This window comes from Lepisosteus platostomus, chromosome 8, assembly GCF_059453375.1.
Source record: "Lepisosteus platostomus isolate fLepPlt1 chromosome 8, fLepPlt1.hap1, whole genome shotgun sequence".
Lineage (NCBI taxonomy): Eukaryota > Metazoa > Chordata > Actinopteri > Semionotiformes > Lepisosteidae > Lepisosteus > Lepisosteus platostomus.
The window spans coordinates 37,777,510-37,804,062 of NC_142618.1; the positions used below are offsets into that span (position 1 = coordinate 37,777,510).

Here is a 26,553-nt window from a genome sequence, read left to right on the forward strand (position 1 = left end):
TTTTGTCTTCTTTGAACAAGATCTCCTTCTTAGTGTTGTTTAGTGCTGCTACTGTTAATTTGAGCTATACATTATAATTTCTGTGCTGTTGTTGATTTTCTTGTTCTAATTTATAAAATATCCATTTTAATTATATTTTTCAGTTCTAAAATATAATGCTAGTTTTTTCACTTTGGTTACAAGAAAAACACATTTTACTGGTTTTGTGATGCTCTTATTCTGTGAAGCATGAACCTTTTGTGCAAATAATGACAGGTGTCTTCTCAGACTAACGCACTGCAGTTATCTTGTGGCACAGACAGAGAGCTTTTACTTGATTGAACTTCACAAGCAGGGCTAACTAAGGAGATTAATACTGTGGCAGCTTGAGCCAAAAAGCCTTTAGCTTTTCACAGCTTGTGTTTTTTTATTCCTCCATCTAATTGTACAGCTAATACAGCATATACAGTAGATAAATTTGTCCTTTAAAACATGCAGTACTATAAAAAAACAATATAATTTCTTCCAAGCAGTCATGCAGTAATGGGGTTTCTGTTTCTTGAAAACAAGCAGAGTTAATGTTGAAGTTTCCAGTTAGCTACAGTACAGTCAGTTGTATATTGCCCATTACACAGTGCTATAGAATCATTTCTAAGATGAGATTGGCTTCTGACGGCATGTCCTTCTCTTCTTTGTTAAATGTGATGTAGAGTCTGACACCTGGCTCGGGTCATATGGGAGATAAACCCAAAGGCTGGCAAAGAGCTGGGGTTCCTCATTTCCTTCCTTGCTGGAACCCAACAGACTCAAAACCCCTTAAAGTATCAGTTCCAAGTTGAAATATTTTAGCAGCACAGTTTCCTGCACTGTGAATAGCAATGAAATATGTTTTTGATGTGGTACTCTCTTCATCACACCTTGAGATCAGCAGTAATGGTGCACTGGACTGTGAAACAGGACTTGAGGCAGGTCTCCTCAATCCTGAGTGTTGTGGCCAGACTCATGCAATTGACTCCCTTTTAACCTGTGCTTGTAGCTCATTATACTGGTTTTCTTTAGCTGGATATTTATGCTTGTTTTGAATATTTTATATAGTGTGTTTTTGTAGATTATAATCTTAATTACCATTTTATCATTTGGGTCAGTGCTTGGGTGATATTGATTTATTCAGAGGTTAAATGCCTCTTTGGTAGGCATTCTGACAAACTGAGAAAGAAAGCAGTTATTAGCCTAATTTTAATGTCTGCCAATAACATTCTTTCTGTTTTTTTTTCCCAATCTGTGTGAGGAAAATGCAAACCTCCCATGAAATGCACTTCTTCCTTTATACATAGATTCCTGATTTAGTCATATAAAACCTCATATGGTAGACCTGGGGTCTGTATCATATACAGACTCCTAACACTATGTCCTTTTAAATGTTTAAATGTATTCTGATTCTTGAATCATCCAGATTCATATGCCTTAATGCTATGCATGATAACATTTAGTATATACTACATATGGTTTATTATTGTTTGGTTCAGGTTTACCCAATGTGACTTCCAACCAAGATAATTACTAAATTGTAAAATATAGTTAATAATAGTAATGGTCAGTGGGTGTAGTCTCGATGACGTTTGTTTATGTTAAACACGTTATTACTGTGACGTCGTCTGTTGCCGGGGGACAAGGAAGAAGTAATTGTTGTCACAATAACACGTGTTATCAACACTGGAGCCCAGCTCCTTTGCTGGAGCAATAGTAAGGTTGACAGTTTAAAGTTTTTCAGCCCTAATGATATTTTGTTTTTTAAGAGATATCTAAAATGTACTTCACATCGAATGTATCACGGTCCTCATTTGTTGCACTTCGTTTGCAGAAAGCTCGTAAGTAAACTTTAGTATTGTAATTGCTTAACTGTCGGTCACATACAGTACTAAACGCTTTCTTGATTAGGCAAGTGTCTTGCTATATTTTAAACATTTTAACTATAACTATATTTAAAATAAAACTTCACCGTTACATAATTGATCACATCACTGAATGTACGTCCATATTGCGTATATACACACTTTGTATTATTCGGCTATTATACCACGACCTTTCATTAATTGCTTTATTAGAATTAAAATTCTGATTAGAATTAGGTTACTAACCTAAATTACCATTTGTAGGCAGCCCACGATCAGTCTGTGCAATTATTGGTTAAGGTTTGTTATACTAAAAGAAATTACTATTTTTTTTCCAGTGTGATATTGTTTTGAATGTACAGTAAATTACCTAGAATGAAGTAACGGAAAAACATATTCTTAATAGTATCCCATGAGTTTTCTCTGATTACTTTCAGAGTGTTAATTGTGGAGTATGGTTTTAATATGATAGTGAGATGTAGTGTGTTCCATTTAAATACTTAAAAAACTCAGAACAAATTGCTCTAATAAATGCTGTTCATTGCATTATGTATGTTATCTGCTTGTGTTAATTATGCTTTTAAGTAAATGTGAATTTTTTGCAGATCCTCCACGTTTTGTTGGTATAGATTACACTCGACTGCAAGATTTATGTAACCTCAAGAGGCTCTGTGAGAGGTAAACAATGACTGTCCCATTTTATGTAATTAAAATCAATCTGTATATAATGGTATACCATAGATCTATAGCTGAACATTTGCAAATGACGACTGGTATTTAAGTTATTCAGCAGTAACTGCTATTTGGCATTTGAGGCTCTAAGGTACTCTGAACAGTTTGAGGTATTCCAATGGGTGTTGAATTGCATATGGCAATAAATATAAGGTCGTTTTTTTTTAACTGAGGTGTTGGGGTTCAAGTTTTGATCATGACGTAGATTTTGAGAAAGTCATCTTAACTTGCATATGAGCTGTTTTTGAAGTGTCTTATTGTTGTTTATCGCGCCAACAGTTCTAAGGCCAATTTACTGTTTATTCTCCATTCTTTAGGAGCAATTTGCAGTCCACAGACGAGGCCCATGACATTTTTATGATGTCTTATCCAAAAATATTTCTCCAGCCTAAGAAAGTTCTGCCCAGTATACCTCAGTCAGACTCCAAACTGTAAGTACATAATGACATTGCCGTTCTTTAGCATCCTGATAAAGATGTGTGTGCTCCTGCATTCCACCCTTCAAAAAATTTGGTGAACCTTTGGTATAGTGTGTAAAAAATATTACAGATACAATAAAGATATTGTTTTTTGATTGGTTTCATTAAAAATATGAGTCATTTTGAAATTTGAAATTTATTTTGGATTAGTGGAATAGGCAATCTTATTGTAACATGTGGATAGCAGGGAGAGATGTTGCTTGGAACTACAGGTAATAAGGGAATTACGAGTTCCTGAATCACATCTTTACTATTCCCATAACATTTCCCATTTGTACAGTATGTGGAATTATGAGTATGCCCTACTTGTATAACAAATCCAGAAGACATTAAATGGGGTTTCTCAACTGGTTAACACTGTATAGTTATATGCATATAAACTGGTATGATACTGTAGTTTGCATTTGTATTTGGTTGGACATTGCACTGTAAGACTTTAATGGAAGATAAAAAACTCCGTCATACTCTTACTCCTTCATAACTGTTACACCACATGATATTACAACATGCATAATCATTTATAACCATTTGTGCAAATGATATTACAGGCAGGCAGTAATTCATAATGATTCGTAACAAGACTTGCTTTCAGATTAAAGCTAGGAGCAGAACTCTTGATGGAAATGATGGAAGACACCATTAAAGACTTGAAGACTTTCTGCAGATGCAGCTCAGTAACAGTGCCCCTGGAAATATTATTTGAAATTGTATTTTGCTATGTAGTTTTTATGCATGTTGTTTGTCTTGTTGAACAGAGTTCAATATTTTACCCTCATTCTAGTACAGGATTACTCGGAATGCCAACATGTGTATAATTAAGAGCATGCCATTTCTCATACACAATAACTGAAAAGATCAGTGCATATTAACATACAGCAGCACATATATTTTAATTGGAACACTATTGACAGGAAAGAAATACACGTTTTGCATGATTAAAATAATTTACCATTGTAATCATCTTCAGTTACTGTAGATTGATCAAAACCTAGTGTACATAAGTGTTTGAAGAACGCATGATAGCATACTGTACCTACTATATATCACCATTTACACCAACAGCTTTCCACAGGTGACAAACTTTAACAGATTGTCAATGACCAAGCAGTACTGAGATCCAGTGACTGTACTGAATTTAGAAAAGTCAAAATGTGGCAATTCTCATCTAGGACTAAGAACCTCAGTCCTAGAAATGACATTTTAATAACTAACTGTACTGGCAGTGCATGTCTGAAGTCTAAAGGGAGTTCTTCAGAAAGTATTTAGTAAAACTGCTGTGGTAATATTTCCAGCGCTGAGTCATTACAATACTAATGAGCCGCACATGAAAGCAGCTGTCTCCACTGTGAAATCTTTAGCCGATCTCTCACAATGACCCTGGGAAGGTCGCTCTGGCTGTTAGCCGTTTTTGCTGATAATTTACAGTAGGCTGTTTCTGTACCACATTATTCACGAAGGGGGCATTTCTGTGAGGCCTTTTCTCCGTCAGTGATGGAGAGTTGATGTCAGACAGCTGATGGAAGCTAAAGGCTGCGGACAGACTAATACAAAGCTCGTTTTATGCTTCGGCAGAAGTGATGCTTCATTTGAGTAGATGCTCTTTTTGAAAAAGCACATAACAAATTATTTGTTTCAAATGCATACTGATGCAAGGAGAAAATAAAAAAATCTAATAAGATTCTTTTCCCCTATGATTTGATTCCAATCTTAAAGCAATGAACAGACCTTTACTCAGTTCACACACCCATGAAGTGCTTTTCATTTTCTTCACATGGTTAAATATAATAACCCTGGTTAGCTTTGACTGTGCTAATGCATTTTTTATTCAGATTCTTTGAAAAGGAGAACAGAGCTAGAAGACTGTTGTTTTGCTTAAGATAGGTATCTTAGTCTTACTGGAATTAAAATCGTGATGACCAAAAGAAAAATAAAACTGGGCAATGTTGGTATAGTTAGCTTGTTGTTTTTGTCTGTTTTCAAACCTATAGGAATGGAAAGATGCAGACGTTTCACATCTGTAAATTATGTACTCGTTCACATCTGTACATTTCCTTCCTAAACCTGTTTGACCTGTTTGACTAAAGACCTATATGAAAAATAATGCGAAACATTTGAGCAAATATGTGATTGGACAGTTCATGCTATAATTCCTTCTTTGATTGTAAAACTAGTTCTGTAAGGTAGGTAACAATAAATATTAAATTTCTATAGTGTGATTTGCTGTCAGATTTAATGTGACATATAATCAGAGTTCTGATTAAACAATAATTAAAATAAGTAAACCATTAATACAGTTTTATATGCAGAGTTCCAGTGATGTCAATGAAATCATTCTTTAACTAGTTTTATACTTTTTATTGTTAATGATAATATTTATTGTTTGAATCACATCACAGACCTGTTAAGATGCTTTTTTCTATAGAGGAGTAAAATAAAATTAACCTTCTCGACACCAAACATTTAAACAAGGTTATAAGACAAACTCCTTTCTTTGCGAAGATATTCAGTTATTATTTTGTGAAATTATAAAATGCTGCATACACACTTTTTTAAAACTTAATACTTTATTCAAAACCTGAATGATCAAACTGAGGACTTTCAAGTATAAGAAACAATACAGTAAATGTAAACAAAAACTAAAGAGAAAAACCTGAAATGTTGATTGCATGAATAGTCAGACTCATTAACTCAACATAAGAAATGCATTACATAATGTAATTTGTCTTATACATTTTTTATATTTCTAGTTTGTTTTCCTGGGTTTTCATATAACCATTTCAGAATATTTTCTGAATATTAAACCATCGATTTTCGAACTGCTTTATTCAATACAATGTCGCGGGGGAGCTGGAGCTTATCCTGGCAAGCATTGGGTGCAAGGTGGGATACACTCTTAATCGCAGGGCACACAGAGACACAGATACACATATACTGTACCCACACCAGGGCCTTTTTTCTCAGAAAGCCAATTTTCCTACCAGTATGTGTTTGGACTTTGGAGGAAACCGGAGCTCCTAGAGTAAACCCACACAAACACAAGGAGAGCATATTGTACAAACTCCACCCAGACAGAAAGCACTCCAAGTCTGAAACTGGGCCCAGGGCTCCAGTTCTAAGAAGCAGCAATGCAAACCACTGAGTCATGCCCTTTTGTGAATATACTGTATATCATATATGTTATAATAAGTAAAATATTGTTATCATGTTCATCATAATTCAGGTCCTTTGCTAGCTAATGAAGCCTTTCATTCTACAAGTTTCTTTTTAAACCACAGATATTGCAAAGGCTGTGTGAAACTAATTTTCAAAACATTTTGTTCTTATTTTCAAGACTGAAGACCAGTCAAAGAGAAGCATCTCAAATATCCAAGAGACAGGGCCAGTACCAGATGGGAAAGAAACTGATGGAGCCCATCAGAACCAGCAGTAACCAGGCGGGCTTGGTCATAAGGGTGCTGAAAAAAATGTGAGTGAAGCCCTACTGCAACCCTCTGATGACCTAGTCATCTTTGTAATGTTAGCTGAATTTTCCAGCTTTCAGGCAGTTTGAAACTAACAACAGAATTTTACTTCCTATACCATTCATTACATATTGAATTTCCCTAATGTTATACAATGAGGTACATGTCAAAATAAACTATAATAGAAAAAAGCCTTCAGATTTCTAAGTAGTAAAAATACCTGTGCTTGAGAACTGAAATCACAGCTTGTAAGACTACAATGATTGACTCTGGCAGACCTAGAGAAATGTTCCTGCTTTTTGTGATCTTATCCTTTGTTCAGCTGTAAGCACAAGGCCAGAAGGATATCTTGAGGAGTGGAGATAAGGGTCTGTTTAGATCAACAGCATTACCTGACTGCAAAGTAGTGAAGACTGGATACATGAGGCTTGAGCCAGTTACAATTCATGACACTATATTCATGTACCTTGATTGAAGGCCTTGTAATGGAGAAAAAAGCCAAAGGTTGTAAAACATTACAGACTAAGTATTTAAGCATCTGCTTTAAGCTATAAAGAGATATTAACAGTTACAGGAACAGTCAGGGAATCTGGTGGCAAGGGGTTGTGAATTGTATTAGAATTAATGGGTCCATGGACTCTTATTCCAGAAAGACATCAGAAGCCAAGATGGTCCTAAAACTATAACCACACCTTCAATCAGATCTCCATGACAGACTAATTTCTTTTTAAAACCTCTCCACCCACTTACAGATGTCAGCAATACCTGCCGTCCTACAGATCCAGCCATTCAAAAGGTGGAAAGTACGCTGTGTCAAAACGTGGTAGGCATGGCGCATCATACCGCAGTTATGATAATAGTATCCGGAAGCACCTTGTAAAACCGCCAGGTGGAGCTAATAAAGCTTAACCTCTCATGTACAGCATTTGAGCTGTCACCAGAAAATGCCCGGTTTCAAATCCCGGTCACTGCTGAGGGACAATGTTTTTCCAATTAAGAATCTGAGTTGTATACTCTTTAGATTTTTAATAATTTTAAACTGTGTATCACAGCATGTTAATCATTAAACATGAAAAAGTCGGTATATCCTATCTATGTGTCTGTGTGTCTCGTGGAGAGCAAGCTGGGGTATGCAAAAAGACAATTCCTAATGCAAGAAATTGTAAAGGGTTAATAAAGTGCTGTTATTATTATTATTATTATTATTATTATTATTATTATTATTGTTATATTTTATAAAAGCAAGATTGCACAGTCGGACAAAAGTACACAATCTTCCACCTTCATCATAAATATTTTAATTATGCATACATATTTTATGCATCGAAGTCTTTAATTTGCTAACTTACATGGATTCTGGTTTTAATGTGCTTGTTCTAACATTATTAAGCTTATATTGTGTACTTTATAAAAAGTTATAGCATTTTATCCTTTTCTAAGAATACATACTGTAGTAAGAACACCACTTGCTGTTACTTTAAAAAAACAAAAGTTGTACTGATTTAATACTAGTTGATAGTAATATTAATATGAAGGAGTTCAGGTGGGTAGCTGCGTCAGCATGCATAGGCTGCAAAGGAACAAGTAATAGGTTTATTCCATGCTGAAAAGAGAAGAAAGAAAACACAATGTTTCAGCCGTGGAGCCTTCTTCACACCTGGGGTCTGAAGGTGCAGCTAGAGAGGGTCCTGTCACCCACAGAATGTAGATGTTCTTGAGGACAGCTAGAAGACCATAGTCAGATGGACAAAGGTTGCAAGGTGGGGAGAAAGGTAGAAAGATAATAAGCCAGATAGGTGCTGAATGAGGATGAGGATTTTGAAGTTGATTCAAAACCTGATAGGAAGCTAGTGCAAGGACTTGAAGACAGGCGTAATGCAACCCGATCAGGATTATAGCTGTCAGATTCTGAATGTATTGGAGATGGCTCAGTGTGGATTTAATTACCCCAGTGAACAGGATGTGTATTTATTAATTCTAGAAAAAAAGCCTTTCTTGATTTCTCTAGTTCCTAGTTTCTCTAGTTCCCTTTAAAATAAACTATTATTCCACAAAGCAGAGTACTACATGGCCAGTATTTACGTATGATATTTGTGATTTAAACAAATTAACACAAGCAGTTTTTGTAAGGATGTAAGACTAGAGATGTTGGTAAGAAAAAGATAATTTGGGTAAAGTTGAGGAATACGCTGATAACAAGAACACTTCCTAATAAGGTTAGGCATACTTTTGACAAAATGACAGGAGATGTTATAGACTGCAGAGGAAGATGATGAAGTTAACAGACTTTACTGTACAGTATGTTTACATAGATACTGAAATGATGATTTTATTTTAGATTTTGTGTAGTTGCTAGCATTGAACTGTGTGTTGGATGCACATAAATTGAAGGAATGGGCAAACAGCTGATGCTGTGGATCCATCCACAAGGTGCCGTTACTTCCATCCATTTTCTAATCTCTTTATCCAGTACAGAGGATTTGGAAACTATCCCAGCAAGCAACGGATGCAAGGCAGAATACACCCTGGACATAGCACCGATACATCACAGGACAGACAAACAGACACAAACACACACACCAGGGCCAGTTTTCCCGTAAGCCAATTATCCTACCAGTTTTTGACTGCGAGAGGAAATCATATCACACATATGGAGAAAACCTACAGAACCCAGGGAGAACGTGCAAACTCTCGGCAGGAATTGGACCTAGGGCTCCAGTGCTCCAAGATAGCACTGATACCCACTTTGCCACTACTAGAAATGGATGGATAGCTTAGTTATCTTTCTAGTTCACAGGTTTGCATGCATAATTTAATTTTGAAAGCCACTGAGACATCTGGTTCTACTGTTGTATTTATGAAAAAAAACATATAAAAAGCATGCTAACAACGGTGCCATCCTATTCCTTAGTTAATACATTTTATCTTTATAAACAGTTAATCATTAGCAAAATATTCTGAATTATGTTTTACCCTATTTTTTCTTTAATTTTGTATTGAACTTATTTTCTGATAGATTTAATGTATATTTGAACAATGAAAATATATTTTTACAAGATGTGGTGAAAAGTGCAATAATTTATTATAGTGCTAAATTTAATATTATTGATTACTAATAGTTTATGCTAACGTCTAACTTTCTTAATTAGATGTATTTAAAACAATTACCTAAGTGTGACATAACATTCAGAAATACAATCGAGAATAGTTTTGTGGTGTTTGTATAGATGAAAATTTTCTGAAATGTATCAAAATGTATCAAAACTCAAAAAATAATCTAAGTGGTTAGAAAGCTGTGCTTAATGATAATTAAGGGACTTAGAAGTCAAAGAAAATTATTTATGTTGTTTAATTTTAAACACTAAGTTATGAATGCAGATGCAATCGGTGCCATTCGCACCCCGCTTTATAGAACAGCCATTGAGCTCCGCGTCTCCTCCCTCTCTTAGTGCCAGCCAGCTGAGCATCAACACGATGGGCAAACGGTTTAAAAAAAAATTGACAAAAAATAAGATACAATGACGTGTTCCTGCCTAACTCAAACATTGCGTTACTTTAAAAGCTGTAAAAAATGGTTTAGATAGTTAAAAACTACTTTTTATTTTAAAGTTTAAAATACTTGAATTTCAAAAAAGTTGTCCTGATTTAATACCTCTTGATAGTAATATTAATATGGAGTAGTGTAACTAAGCAGCTAAAATATCACTAGGGGACATTTTGAAAACATTTGACATTCGTTTTTTTTAAAAAGTATATATTATTGCGTTGCATCCAGGTGGCTCTGTTAAGCAGAGTTTGTGTTAACACAACACCCCCCTTTGAATGAGTTTTAATCAACTTTGTCTGTCAGTGAAAAAAATGACCACGGGCACTTTTCCTTCCCCCCTGTTGCGAGGTGACAATGCGGGAAACAGGTTTTTTATTTTACTGGGAGGGTTAACATTGAGTAAGCACTGGGGCATACAGTGAAACTAACAGTGAGATTGCTGAGATGGATAGTTTTAGTAAATATGTTGACAAATCTATGAATTTTTGCAAGATAAAATTGTATCCAGCTGTGAATCAGCTACTTGACCTTGCCCCCATGACACTGTGGGAAAGAGGTTAAGTGGACAGTGTAGTGACCAAAGAGTGTTTTAATACACTTTCTTTAGTCATAGAGGTGGGAAGACGCCTCCTACCTCCCCCTTCCCTCTGCCTGCCTCACCTGTTCCCATTTTTAACAATTCTGTGTCCTAATATCAGCGGGTTAAAGGCTCTGTGTCATTTGTTCACAAAGTTATTGTCATCTGAAACATCGTGTCTCATAAATAGGTATTTTAATAAGCAAAGCTTATGAAAACCAAAGAAAAAATTACCCTGAAAAAGATACAAGAAGCTTGAAATTATTATTATTAAATTAATACTGTTAATAATGACCAGACACATTATTTTAATTGTCCTTGGTTTAGATTTTCTTTGCTTCCTCTCAACTTTATAATGTCACTGTGCTTTCACAAACAAAGATATCCATGGAAGCCAAATGCTGTACAATGTCTCTTGTTGACTTCCCGTTTCTTTTCATCTTCATTGTTTGGTGTGAGAGATCTACTTGATTTTGGCCATAGTCCGTCTCCTTACCAAAGCTAAAGTGCAGTAAGTTGTCTGTCCTGACAAATGGTACAGATAAACGTGTACTATACTGATGAGCTAATATCTGGGAAACGTTTCTTTCCTAAGATCAAACACAATATAAAATACTGAAAATTAACACAATACGCTAGGAAATGTGATAGACACATTAGCAAGTTAATGCAATTCTATTAAAAAGCCGGGCAAGATTTTCTCTCCCAGCCTCAGCAGCAGACAGTAAGCACAAAGCAACCAATCAATGCATATCAACAGGTTCTGTTTTATTGTGGCATCTTGTGTCAATTTTCAGTATTTTAGTCACAATATGCATTCCCTGAAAGACTATATTCGGAAAATGGCAAAATCTAGCACAAAGCAAGAACTCATCAAAGCGATTTACAAGTTCTGGGAGGAAGAGCTGACAGAACAAAGTTGCAATAATTTTATTAACAGGCTGTTTCGTGTTCTTTCTAAGATTATTGAGGAAGTGGGGGACAATGTGATTTCACAGATGCTTTTGTTCTGTCTTGCATTGTCAGATTGTGAATAATTTTCCAAAACATTTTAGCTACTTAGTTACACGACTCCATATTAATATTACTTCCAAGAGGTATTAAATCACTACAACTTTTATGTCATTCAAGTATTTAAGACGTTTAATTAAAAAGTGTTTTTTAACTATCTAAACCATTTTTTACAGCTTTTAAAGTCACGCGATGTTTGAGTTAGGCAGGAACCCGTCATTGTATCTTAAAAATTAAAAATCATTTGCCCATCATGTTGATAGGCTGTTCTCCGATTACTGCAATTGTAAAAAAATAACCATTCCCCCCTCCCTTGTTTAACTTAAAGATTTCCATTAAGAAATGCTTAAACACAAAACCATCACGTGTCGATTTAAGTTTCCTTCTTTCAGCTGGGTATGCATGATTAGCAACACAGGGTCATTGTTATGATTTCTTTATTATTGTCAAATCCCTCAACTCAGTTTTTTAAGACTTGCTTATTTGTTAAAGGAAAACTCTAATGGCAAAAACCGGATTCGAACCCCCGACCTCTAGCATGCAAGGCACATGCAAAAACCATTACACCAATGCGCCGCTTAACAACTTAAGCTATAGCTGAAAAGGGCAGGCAAAATGTTTTCACGTAATCACGGGTGAATGAGTCAAATTGGTGCAAGTGTTTACAAAGAAAGTGAACTACTGTGATAATTTGAGTTATATGAATATAATGATATCTTTATTAATTTCTTTAGATATTCGATTCCATATTATATTCCCTATTAATCAAATTCTAAAAATTTGTGTTTTTTACTGCGATAACGAACGCAAATATTCATAGAAAAGGTTAAAACATTATAACTTTTTATGAAGTATATAAACTTATTATAGTCAGAAGGAGCACATAAAAACTTTTCCAAAATAACCACAGTACGTAACCGTACTACCAATACACGCCATATACAGTTTACATAATATGTTTATGTTTCTTAATTAATATCAGTTATGGCCTTCAGACGCGTTATGCTCCTCTTCTTTTTATGCTCCGCTACTAAAATTTCCCTTTAGTAGTAAAATTCCATATTAATATTCAATATTAAACGGATCAAAACATGCAGTAAAGAGATTAAATGATTAAATCGTTTCACTTACAACCAATGCACCACGAGTGCCCCTATCGGTCATTTTGGCCAGCCGATCACGTACTGCAGTACAACGCGGATAATTTTGTGCGGTACGGGGTTGTACCGTGCATTTTGAATAACTGCATCTGTAACTTTCACCTGCTTCTGCTTTTGTTTTCTTATGCTTTCATATCCCTTCATAACCTTTCTCTGCCTCCCTTGTACCAGAAGAAGACTCAACATCTGAAAATGTTTTCTGCTGTTGTGTATGGACTGAAAACACCTACTTTTGTAGCTCACACATTACTTATATTTATACTTATGTATTGTATTTTTAAAAAAATTTCATTACTTTGTTATTGTTAACCAGTATAAAGCAACACTTGATTTTTCAATTGCAATTTTTTAAAGAACGATTAAAAACTAGACAAACCCACAAGTTGTTTTCCAGGGCTGTGGGAGGAGGATGACAATGACTTAAGCAGTGAAAGTTGATGTGAAGAGTGCCAAAGAAATTCCATGGGATGAGTCAGAACGGGAAGGGTTCTTGTCCTGTAATTTCAATTGTACTGTAGTTTGACATACTGTACCGTGTGTGACACACCCAGGGTTGGGGTTCCATAGCATGAAATCTTTTAATTCTGTAGATGAGCCTCGGGAAAACAGACACAAATGCAGCTGTAAGGCACAGAGAAAGTACATCTTAATTACAGTGTGAGAAAATAAACAGAGCCACCATAAATGAGACAAATGCCAAGATCTTCTTTGACCTCCTACTGTAATTAGACATCTTCTAGTCCCACTCTATACACGTCGGGCAGCTAAGCTGCTTACACATTTCCTAACATCATTTGTCAAAAACACTGCTTTTTGAAAAATGCTTTTGTTGAGACTTCTTCCAAACTTCTTTAAACTTTAAATGTAGATTACCCAGTTCCACTGTCAGTCTCTTCATTCTTCCTCTGGTGAAATCACACAGCAGATAATCTGCCAGTATCTCCAGGCAGCACATCAGACCAACCACAAAAGCCTCAGCTTCCTGGTCATCACCTCAGCAACTGTCTTATCCCAACTGGTCAGGTGCCTAAGGCCAGCAGCTCATAGTCCACAGCATTCTGAGGAAAGTGGTCCAGATCTTCATTTTACGTGAACCTACTGTCCTCTTAGACAAAATTAATATTTATCTAAATCTACCTAATCTACCTAAAACCAGTACTGATGTAATTGGTAGTACTGTATGTGAAACTTGTCCTAAATCTCTCATATAAGCATGTTTATACTGTATTTCTTTTTTCAGTGATTACTTAAGCAACCACAAGAGGGCAGCTAATTACTTTAGAAAAAGCTCAGACTTCAGTGATGCTATTTCCAATTTACTTTGGCAACTAAGTTTACAAAATGTTGTTTTAATTAAAAAATTTGCCAGATTCAGCCCTGGATAATTTTCCGTCCAAGAAATGATCCTGACATACACAGCATATTAAATCAATAACATCTGTCTGAAAGAATAGGGAGCGTTCACAAAATACAAGGGAGGCCGTTAGGTCTTTGGCAGCTTTCTTCTCAGTGGAAGCAGTAATTTAGTTTAGTTAGCTAAAATAGTGGTTAGGACTTTTCCTCCCCTTTCGAGGCCATTGTAAACTGTGTTTAGATTTAGTCAAGTATTCATCAGAAGAAAGTGGTTTATGTGGAGATTGGTGGCTTTAGATTCTGTGCAACCCATAATTTAATTTGGTTACTGTTTCTAGAAAAGAATGTATATGTTTTTATTTTTCTCTGGGTTTCAGAAGTGGAATTCTTTTATATATCAAACATTGGAGTTTTTGTCTTTTTCCCCCATCTTTAGTGTTCCCCTCTTTTCACATGTCACCTGTATATGTCTAGCTTAATTAATTTTTGTTGTTTTGAATTTTGCACTGTCTCTCCAAAACAAAACAATAAAGTACTGTTTCAATGCCCTTGACTAATAGTTAATTTTAGATTGCTACATCAATCTGACTTCAGAAGTCTAATTCTCATCTAAAAAAATATCTTAATGTAAAATCTGAAGTATGCCTTTCAGAAATGAAAATACGAAAAAAAGTTGCAATTGTAGCATTGGAAGAGAAATGCTGAGAAGTAAACTTTATTGACTCAAATTACAGAAATGTGGGTGCTGAAAAGGAGTTTAAGATAAGAGTCCCCTGTGTTCAGAAGAAAAAGCCTGTCTTTGTACTGTAGGTCAACTTTTATGCCAAACCCCCACATATATAAAAACTGCCACTGGGCAAATGTTGACAGTGAGTCTGTTTTATTATGTAATGGTTTCCATGGTGCCAGATATCTGTATTTCTAAAACTGTATTTTTAGACATTTGGCATAGTGCTAGTTCATTGTTACTTTATCGATTGCTTGTATCATGGCTTTCTTGCAGGGGTGAATCAATATTGTTTGGCTGACATCTTATCAGTGAATAAGGAAAGGTAGTCTGTATAGGAGGCTATCACCCATGCTTTCTGTGCTTCTTTTGGTAGGTACCCCGTATGTTCTCAGCCATTTTTGTCTTCAGGGTTTAGGAAGCACATGTTGGTTATCCCCCTGTCTCATCCCACTGGGCACGTCATAGCAGTTCTTTAAAAATAGGCAGGTCCAGGCCAATAGACACATAAAACAATAGCCTAAGCTCCTTGTTGAACTGCTGGCTAATTTTGTTTTCTTGAAGTTCCTCTCTATCACAGCTGAGTAGCTACACAAAATTCTGATGCCTCCCCTGAGATACTTTTCAAAAACTTCTAGTTGTTTGAAACTCAGTTATTTTTACAAAGCCTCACAGATTCTTGGTCCATGGTCAGTCTTTTTCCCTTCCGTGAATGGCACAGACACAAGACTGACTGACACAGGAAGCTTCTGGCTTGAGGCAGGACACAAGCTGGACGTATCCACGCACATGGGGACTTTAACCACACTAGTTAACTAGTTAGAGAGAGTGACTTCTGACTGTAGGAGAACACCTGAACACCGGTCACTGGAAGCGGTGTAAATTTCAAAATCATGTGAATATTTGTATAACACAATAATATAGTTTCAGAAGCTCATTTTTAAACACATATTTAAAGTAAGAAGGTGTAGTTTTGTTTTCTTGCTTAAAGACACTATAATTTACGTAATTCCTCCATATATTTTAGCAATCTTGGCCTGAACTTACCTGAGAATGTGTATGCTTGAGCATAGTATCTGGGATATGCAATCTATCACCGTTAGATTTTATTTTCATAGTTTTTTTTCCACAATATGAGTTTTTAAACCTTTTGTGGGAAAAAGTAAGGACATTTTTGCATTAAGTGATAAAGCATAGGCTGCAATTTGAAATACTGTAAAGAGCAAGTCAAATCCAAACCATAAGCTCTAAAAAGTTGATGATAGTAATCATGAAAGGTGTATTTTAAGGTGTATTCAATCTTATGGCCAAATACTGAAATTGTTTATTGAACTTTTTGAGTTTTTATGAAGATGCTTAATTTTCTTTTTTCACAACCACGGTTGATGATTCAGACAGCGTTCGGTGCCGAATGAAAACAAGTGGGCATTGAAATATAATTATAGTGTTAAAAAAGATTGAAAGCTCTTTGAAAAGAAAGCAGAAATGTGGGGCCATTAAGCTTCTTTTAATTCTCTAGTGGCTTTTTGCCTAACACATTTTATTTCATTTTTTGAAAACACCTTCATAACTTGGTAATTTGTTGGTTCTCTGTACTAATTTCTTTTATTTCATTCGACCTCCAAAGAGCCGCTACTGACAGTCAAGTCACTTAAAGTTGTACCCATTGCTGTAGCCGTTGGACGAATCTGCTGAGTGAGGTGAAACTACAGTACCTTTGTATATGAGGGTGTTTTCCGTTGAATGATTTAATCTTTTCTGACACTTACTACATCCACCTATGATATGTCCTGTTAATGATATTTACATTTAATTGACCATTTTTTCCTTTCTGTCATTCATCTTCTGTGTAAAATTGGTTTATGTCTCTTGGCCAGGTCGATATTTTAAGTAAGAATTTAAGAGTAGCAGCCATATCACCCTGCAACTCACAACTGACAACCCACTGAAGCTCAGCAGTTGGCCAGTACATGGATGAGAGATCATTGAATGATGATTTCCCTCATTCCCGATTCCCAATTTCTCACCTCATTCCACAAATGCTCATATCAGCACATAGGAAAGGTGATGAGATTTGGAGGCAATTTAGTTAATCTAGCCCATTTCAGCAGTGAAATGGGCTAGATTAACTAAATTGTTCATCTAATTGATTTGAAGTAGTTCAGGTGGGTAGATGCGTCAGAATGCATAGCCTGCAAAGGAACAAGTAATAGGTTTATTCCATGCTGAAAAGAGAAGAGAGAAAACACAACGTATTGGCTGTGGAGCCTTCTTCAGGTGTGAGAAAGACAGGGCAGACAGCAAAGATTAAATAGCGCAGAAAAGCAAAACCTGAGGGGGAGGGAGAGGGGAGAGGCAGAGAGGCCACTCAGGAAGATCACACGAATATAGTCGTCATTGAGAGAAGAAGGAAGGTGTGACCTAGTTTCAGGATGAGTTTAGTTTCTGTAGTCTTTCTAATATGGGGGTTTAGAAACCCTTCTTGATAACAGAGACAGAGAGATCAGTGTAATCATGGCTGTCTGAGGTGATGTGAGAAACTATGGGCTTGGAGAAATCTTTAATCTTCACAGCCCTAACATGTTCTCTGAAATGGTCTCCTAGTCTCCTTCCGGTTTCCCCAACATAGATAGGTGGCAGTTTTTGCAAGATATACAGTAAATGAGGTTGGTGGAGCTACAGGATGTCGTCTGGGTGATCTGGAATTGACCTGAGGGTCCCTGAATGAGCGTGTTTAGATATGTATTTGCAGGTGATGCAGCAAGTTCTGTTGCAGGGGAAGATGCCTGGTTGGAATGATTGCCAAGTGTGGTCAAGGGAGCTGTGAACAAGAAGTTTACGTAGATTACCATGTTATTGATAGGGCCCTCCCCAGGGCCAAAAACAGCCTTCAGATCATCAACTCGTTCAGTAACCCAGTCTCACAACCGCAGTCCTTTGGTGCTTCCCTACCACTCTAACACACTTTCTAGCCCCAGGACCATTATTAACAACTACTCCATTTTACAGGACGATCCCTCAATCGGTACCCTTTTTTCTGACCGTCCAATCATCTCTTACCACCGACCACCCAATCTACATGCCTGATTTATTTTTGTCTAACCTTCTCTATTCTCATGCTGGTTTTGACTTCACACCTTTCTTCACCCTTCTGCACTTTTCAATTCCTGAGTGGCCTCTTTGCCTCTCTGCTCCTCCTGCCTCCTTCCCGCTCCCAGGTTTTGTTGTTCTGTGCTATTTAATCTTTGCTGTCTGCCCTGTCTTTCTCACACCTGAAGAAGGCTTCACAGACGAAACGTTGTGTTTTCTCTCTTCTCTTTTCAGCGTGGAATAAACCTATTACTTGATCTTTAATTGATTTAAAGATAACATCCAGCCATTTCTTAAAAAGAAAGGGTATTGGCTTTAACAACATACCATACTCCCATAACTGTTCCATACTCTTACAACCCTTTGGGTAAAGCAGGGAGTCTTGTTTTCAGTTTTGAATGCATTTCCTATCATTTCCACTTGTGTTCGCTTGTTTGTGTCTTGAGTCTGGCAGTTATGGCATCTACAGCAGAACTGTCACATTGTCATCTCACAAGAAAGTTCCTGTTATATTAGCAGCATAAGGACTAGCAAGATGAGCCTGTAGGAAGGTCAGATATTATTAAATGTAGTGCTGTGCAGTCAGGTTGCCATCAGTCACTTCAAGTGGAGTTTCGTTGTGACTTAGTAATCCTGTTCAGGCCATGACATTTGAACCATCCCATCAGTTGGTCTTTTATACATAACAATTACCCTATTGTTTTGTGTGTCTTCATCATGCTTGCTGACTTTCATTAGGGTGGTTTAAAATACATTGAAACAATTCATTGATTTCTGAAGAGGACTTAATCAAAATGGCCAACATTATTCAGACACCCAAACCATATAGTCAATGTCCAGAATCTATGTACTTGATTTTTCTGATAAAATACATGGTCTCTTTTGAACAAACATGAACTATGTAAACCAGTATAGTTTACACATCATTCAGTGATGTGAACTAAAAATGTTTTACCTCTCACCAGTAATAGAGGGTGAATTGTTTTCCTGCCATTCTGACACCAGCCGGCTTCACATTCAGTTCCTGCTGTGTGTCCTTTAGGCAAGTCTTCAGCTGATGTAACTGTCAGCAGGGAAACAAGAGCATCACCACAGCCCACACAGTAAAAACAGTTGAATTTCTTCACAAAGTGATGGCTCATTGTTTTAGCCTCTAGCACTGCTAGCAATAAAGCCTGCTGTCTTAAAGCTTATGTTAATTTTGAAGGTGAGCTGGAAGTGGAAACTTCTTCCCAAAGATATTTTCTTGACCTCCACAAGAATACTAAAGTGGTTATACTGTTACTGTTGTAGTGACTGTTATGGCCTCCAAGGGCATGGTGACTTATCTATTATATTCTTTAAACACTCAACAAATATGTCGATCTATGAAATGTAGCCCTGAACAACAAGGACATACTGTGTATATATATAAAAAAACCAGCAAAAATGCAATCAGTAAACATTCAGTTGTATAAGTTTTCAGCCCCCTACATTAATGCTGCCGATCTGATAGTGCTAGTTCTAACATATTTGTTAGGAATCACTGATGGGTTGTAATCTTTAAGTCTTGATTGGGCTGCTGAAGGATATTCTATTATATTCTATTTTGTCAGAACACTTCAGTGTAACTTTGTGCTTCAGGTAAATGGAATCTGAATTTTCAACCCACCTTTAGATTATTGAGTGACTTAAGCAGTTTATGCTCTAGGATTCACCTGTCCTTTACTCTATCCATTTCCCCTCAATCCTGAAAACCTTCCCAGTCTTTGATTATGAGAAACAGCCCCATTACATGACGTTGCCACCAAAATGCTTCACAGTAGTGTTGGACTTGCACCGGGAATAATACTTTGCATTTTGAGAAGTTCAATTTAGTTTATCCTGAGCACAAATCTGTCTTCCATGTTTGCAAATTTGTTTACATTCTTTCTTACAAATTCCTTTTCAGTAGTGGCTTGTTTCTTACCATTTACTTATAAAAATTAGCTTACTTACATTGACATTTCTTTGATTTACTGTATAGGATGATTTGTTGTATAATTATGTGAGTTGTGGCTTGAAATTTACTATCTGTGGAAATTTATAGAGGTACTGTAGATGCATTTACTCTGAAATCAAGTTAAAAAACTTTGATTACAGTCAGGTAGAGGCCATTCCACTAATTTCTCTAACTCATTTAATGTTATTGACATTTATTTAGCTTTTTGTTTGTAGTAAATTGTTTAAGTTCTAAATATAAAGCCCTACTTCAATGTCAGAATTGTAATCTCAGATAGCAACAAAATTTGGAAACTTTACATGGTGGTGGATACTTTTGATACTTTTGTACTGTATAAAAGTGTACTATCTAAAGTTCTGCTAAACTACAGGAATACTCTGCTGCTATTTTAGTATGTCACTTTGGAGTGGTGAAAATGTTTTGCATTGAATATAGACCCAATTAATAGACCCAAAACAATCCCAGACATCTTTTCTCCACCATCAACAGACTGCTCAAGCCAAACTGCCCCACCACATTACCTGCCTCATCACAACTTTGCAACACATTCTTAGATTTCTTTAGTTCTAAGATTGACAACATCCGGCATCACATTCTCTCCACTACGGATATAATTTCCACACCTCCTCCCTCCTCATCCAACTTCTCTGGTTCCCGTCTCTCCAGCTTCTCTCTTCTTGACTCAGCATCCCTAAACAAACTAGTTACGCGCATGAAACCCACCACATCTATTTTAGATCCCATTCCCACCACTTTATTCCAGTCCTGTTTCTCTTCTCTCTGTCCCATTGTCCTCAATATAATACATGAATCCTTGAGCACCGGCATTGTACCAACGGTCCTCAAAACTGCTGCTATTACCCCAGTGCCAAAGAAGCCTAACATGGCTCTCGACAATCTTAACAACTTTCGCCCCATCTCCAACTTACCCTTTCTCTCTAAAATTCTAGAACGTGCTGTCACACTTCAGTTACATAACCACCTCATGACAAACAACCTTTTCGAACCCCTCCAATCTGGCTTCCGTCAACTTCACAGCACAGAAACCGCCCTAGTCAAAGTCACCAACGATCTCCTAATAGCTTCTGATTCTGGTTCTCTTTCCATACTCATCCTTCTTGATCTCAGTGCTGCCTTTGACACTGTTGACCATAACATCTTGCTTTCTCGTCTCGAGACTGTGTTTGGAGTCTCTGACACTGCCCTCAAATGGTTTAAGTCTTACCTCACTGATCGCTGTCACTTTGTCTCTCTCAATGGGTACAGGTCTGAAATTGGTCTTGTCAAGTCTGGTGTCCCTCAGGGCTCAATACTGGGCCCCTTGCTCTTCAGCATTTACATGTTCCCACTTGGTCAGCTTTTAAGATCACATGGCCTCAGCTTTCATTTTTACGCTGACGATACTCAAATATACATCCATACCAAACCCGACACTGATGTGGCTGTCTCTATTCTATCTAATTGCATCTCTGACATAAAAATTTGGATGACTCAAAACTTCCTTCATCTTAACTGTGACAAGACTGAAGTCATGCTTATTGGTACCCCCCATCAACTTCGTAAAGCCAGTCCTGTAACCCTGTCTGTAGATGGCTCTGTACTTGAGCTCCAATCAAAATTGAAAAACCTTGGGGTTATATTCGATTCTGGCTTAACATTCGACCCACATGTACAGCATACTGTCAAAACATCTTTTTTTCACCTTAGAAATATCGCAAGACTACGCCCTATGCTATCATTAACTGTGGCTGAAAAGCTGATCAACATATTTGTATTCTCTCGAATTGACTACTGCAATGCTCTGCTCCCTGGGGTATCTAAATCTACTCTGAACAAGCTGCAGTATGTCCAAAATTCAGCAGCCAGAATCCTGACCAGATCTAGTGCAAGTGTTCACATTACTCCTATCCTGGAGTCCTTGCACTGGCTTCCGGTCAAATTCCGCGTAGACTTTAAAATCCTCATGCTCACCTACAAGGCTTTACATGGCTTGGCACCTCAATACCTGTCTGAACTTTTATCGCCCTACTCCCCACCTCGCAACCTCCGCTCTTCAAATTCTGCCCTCCTTACTGTCCCCCAAGCCCGTCTACATTGTATGGGCGACAGGGCCTTCTCCTGCTATGCCCCCAAGCTCTGGAACTCCTTGCCCAAGGATATTAGAGAGTCACCTTCTCTAAACTCCTTCAAATCCAGACTCAAAACCCTCCTTTTCAGAAAAGCCTTTACTTAACTGCTTCCATTCTTCACCCCTCTGCTCTTCTTAATACCATCTTCCACGGTCTCCTCTATTGTTATTGTTGTATTGTTGTAATTATAATTGTGTCCTGTCTTGTGAAATTTTCTTATTTATTGTTGTAGTCTTCTTATTTATTGTTATTGTCATCCTGTAAAGCGCTTTGAGAAGCCACCTTTAAAGGCGCTATATAAAATAAAGTTTATTATTATTATTATTATTATTATTATAATTAAATGGGACTTGATTTAAGAACAAGAAAAATGAGCTAAATCTTTGCAGTTTATGAATGAAGAAAAATAAACTTAATGCTGTTATATCATAACCCATTGGAAAAAAAACATTCTGGATGCACACATACTGTATATCACTTCTCCTTTACCTGTAATTGCATTACTTTGATGGTATCATTACCTTAATGCAGTGGATGTTGAAGATAATGGAGATTGTGACAGTCCAAGTGATTGTATTCAATAAGAGTACTTGATACAACAGGTCCTTAGAAGAATTACTCTTTCATAAGAAGTCCCATGTGGAGGGAGTAGATGAAGTCAAGTGCAGAAACTGGGCCTTTGTTTTGGGATTTTGAGAGCCTCTGAGGGCTGAAATCAACTGGAGTCTTTCATGAAGTGATTTTTGGAACTCCAAGTGTTCATGTACTGCCTGCCTGCAATAAAAAACTCCACTATTATTTCAAACATTTGCCATTATATAATTAATACTTTGCTCTTGTCAACAAAAATAATTCCTGTTGCCTGGAGAAAGTGTAAAAATGTAATCTGTAATATTTTTCATCAAGAGGAAATGTCAAGACTTTTTCTCTAAAAAAGTGATTCTATGATTTTCTAAACTGGTTATTTCAAATTCTCATCGATACCATGATGTAACAGAATACTAAACATTAAGCTTACAAGACCAGCTGAAATTGATTAACTGAATTGACGTTACCTAAATCTGTGAAGGAAATGTTACTGTCACGACCACTAACCTGCCCAGACCAGCCCCTAAGAGGGCTAATCAGTTCCTGCAGCAGGGTGATAATTACAAACGCCGCCGCACGTGTTAATTTCTCATCAGAAGCCTTACCTACGCTTATTTAAGCCTCCCTTACCCGCATATCGCTGCTCGGTATTGAGTTCACTTCTTGTTGCTCTACCTAGCGTTTTCTTTACCTTTTGCCTTACTGGAATTCTGACTACACCTTTTGCCTACGGACTTCGGATCTCGTCTCGCCCCTTGGATTGTTTGCTACCTGTGACTATTTTCGGATTTGACCCTGCCGCTCTCTTTTCGACCAAGAATCTGTCTTACGTTCTGGATTGTTCGCCACCAGTGCCTTTACCAGATCTCGACCTACCTTACGCCTTCGGACTACGACTCAGCTCCTGGTTTTGCTCTGTTCGCCTACTCACCTCCCAAGGACTCCTGCATCTGCATCGGATCCTTTTCACCTCTACCAAGCCTCGTTACAGTTACCATTCTCTACATAATCACATGTTCACTGTGTAAAAATCTAAATTCAAGATATTTTAAATTCTGTTCATTGAACTGTTCATTATAATGATTTAATGGATTTACAGATTCTGCACAGTGGAAATGTAGTCCCATCATCCTTGTACAGTACATTCCTTGTTAACCCATAATAAGATGATAAATAAGATTCTCTTAAATTAAATTTGTCTTCATTTTCTGTGATTATTCCTCCTCCCTAATACAGAAATACTAATTGAATGTTGAACTCAGTTTTGACATAATATAACTAAATATCTTAAATCATGGCTTCTTCAATTAATCATCTCTTAGTGTGAACATTTGGTTTTTGTGTATAATTAAAAATTATTCATTGTAATACATGGAAGTACGCCACAAATAGTTACAGATTTTTTTTGCACGGAGTACATTTAATGGATCAACAACTTTTCAACAAACCATCCATTAGGACTCCATACACTTCAAAGTTAAAAGAAAGGAAGCTGTTGTATGTACAAACAATTGTATGTGTGTGAAAAGTAGCCACGGACTTTGTAAAGCCTTATTTCAGTTTACAAAAGACTTGCGTGAAGATGTTTCTTCACACATTCATTATGTCTGGCATTGTATTGAATCCTTTTTTCATTGGAAGAAATTACATATTAGAATGTAATGCAATAGTTTTGATACAGTTAACAAAAATACAGGTTGCAAAGTTAAAATACTTATTATTTTGAGATGCCTTACATTTCCAAATTTGTTATGTTGGCTTTAGGAGGAGTGTGGTTAGTGCAGGTGGGCCAGTGGTGGAACAATTGTGTTTTTACCAGTTGGAATCAATTAGACTTCTGGCAGCTGCATGTTTTGTCAGCTGGACTCTGTTGATGATGTGCAATGGGAATCCAGTACGAAAAGCTCTTTGAAAGTCCAGGCTCGAAGAGACGAAAGCATGACAGTGAATACCAGCAGCTGTTTGCGAGAGATAAGAGCTGAACTTTGTCAACTTTTTTGTTGTAGCAAGAGAGAGATTCCATGATAATTAGAAGCATCCAAATGATCACCCAGGTTTCTAACTGTAGACAAGGGATCAGCAGACATGTTGGAAAATGAGTTTACAGGCCTTCTGTACCTAAGCTAAGACTTCTGACTGTACTTTCTGAAATGTTTCTGCCACATGCATTCAGAAGTTTCCACAGGTGCTATGCTACCCTAATAATTTGTGCTGCTGCAGAAACTGCATGTACCGTAGCTCAGCTGTTTACTATAGACTGAATTATAATAATTTTCATAGTAGTTAGTATTTTGCTGGATGAGAAATTGGAGATCCTCAATGGGGAGACAACTGTTGGAATACCCTCAACTGGGTGAGCCAGGATGCTGCTGATGGTTGAACTGGAAAGGAAGGTGTGAGAAACAGTGAACACTGGGAAAAGGATGCTTTTTTACCCGTTAGGTACTGTATATGATTATGTGGTATGTCCTCCATCCCAAACTTATGCCTATTTATTGGTTTTGCATTTACTAATCTTACAAAATCAGTAATTTATTTCTAGTTACTGTTCACCACACTGGGATACTATCCTGGTGTTCTGAAGTAGAGCTCACATTCCCATCTCTCTTTTTGTTGATTTTCTAGCCCTCAGTTTTTTGTTTTTGCTGTGTTTACTGCCTGTGTCATTCTGAAATACTGGGGATTCAAAAATTATTCTTTCGTTTCCCAAAAAGGAACTGTAGGACTTTAACTCACCTGAGCTGCCACACATTATCAGTCACTGGATCAACAAGTGCAGGTGGTAAAAACTGAAATAGTGGTGGTGACTTACTTATGGAATAGTAAAAAGGCTGAGAACTTAAAATGCAGCAAAGCTGGAAATTCAGGAGCTCAAGGTAGTCCAGCAGGAAAACACTTGCATAGGAACAATATGCAGAGAACAGATTTGATCAAGATGATCCTGTGGAATTCCTGAGAGAAACAATCCTTAATTGGTTTCCAAATCTTACATGTCAAGAGAATGCACGTGATATATAGAGACTGCTCTCCTGGAGGCTACAACAAGCCCTGGGAGTTTCTTCCCTACTTAGACTAGCAGCTTAATTTGAAAGACAGTGAGTGGTCTAACCCAGTTCCATCAGTGGTGAGGTCTGTGCTGTGTTTGTAGCCTCCAGCAACAGGATGACATCTTTTGCAGGAATGGGGAGGTCACTGAGGGAGATGTGAGGTCCAGCTCTACTTGTTGCATCCATTAACACAGAAGGCAGAAGAGGTCTCTGGCTGGGATGGAGTAAAAGAGGAACATTTATTTCACTGTTTTAAACAGGATATTTTACTTGTGAGGAGTAATGTGAGTAATTTACTTTTGATAGCATGAGGTGTGTCAGCTCACAGTTTTAGTATTATAGCAGCTATTGAAATCCTGAAATCCTATTGAAATTATCTAAAAATAGAGATTCTGGTTGGCTGGTCGATTGCAGCTAAAAAATGCCAGCACTGTTTTGGAATATCCACAGATCCTGGCCCATCCTGATCTTATCGAGCTCTCAACGGTTAGGAAACATGTTCATGTGTTGTATTTTATGATTGAAAACTAATAATTTGTTTACAAAAAGTGTTATAGTTTTTCTGGCATTCTGTTGTTTTGTGCCTTTCTATTACACTTTAACTGTGATGTATTGCTTTTTTACTTAATGAAAAGTTTGGACACACAGCAGCGCTTATGATAGGATCCTTTGATCAGTTCAAACAGGTCTGTAGACACCACAGAGCTTGTTCGACATCCCCAGTCTACCTTCCCAGTGGGGAGAAAGGAAAGTGGAAAGGCTGAGTGCTAACACAGGTTTCCTGTAGAATTGTAACATTC

General features: G+C 37.0%; 1 protein-coding gene across 7 annotated transcripts in view; it reads left to right on the top strand.

Annotated features, from left to right (window-relative positions):
- The first annotated feature begins 1,664 nt into the window (after window positions 1-1,664).
- Window positions 1,665-26,553, top strand: part of cnbd1 (cyclic nucleotide binding domain containing 1) — an 86,653-nt gene continuing 61,764 nt past the window's right edge. For 6 of the 7 annotated variants that reach the window (XM_088643334.1, XM_088643329.1, XM_088643330.1 and 3 more), the window contains exons 1-4: window positions 1,665-1,847; window positions 2,477-2,549; window positions 2,921-3,034; window positions 6,414-6,548. In XM_088643334.1, the coding sequence (XP_088499460.1) occupies window positions 1,787-1,847; window positions 2,477-2,549; window positions 2,921-3,034; window positions 6,414-6,548 (383 nt within the window). In that variant the 5' untranslated portion in view covers window positions 1,665-1,786. The remainder of the gene's footprint in view (window positions 1,848-2,476; window positions 2,550-2,920; window positions 3,035-6,413; window positions 6,549-26,553) is intronic. The other variant, XM_088643331.1, reaches the window with a different exon arrangement.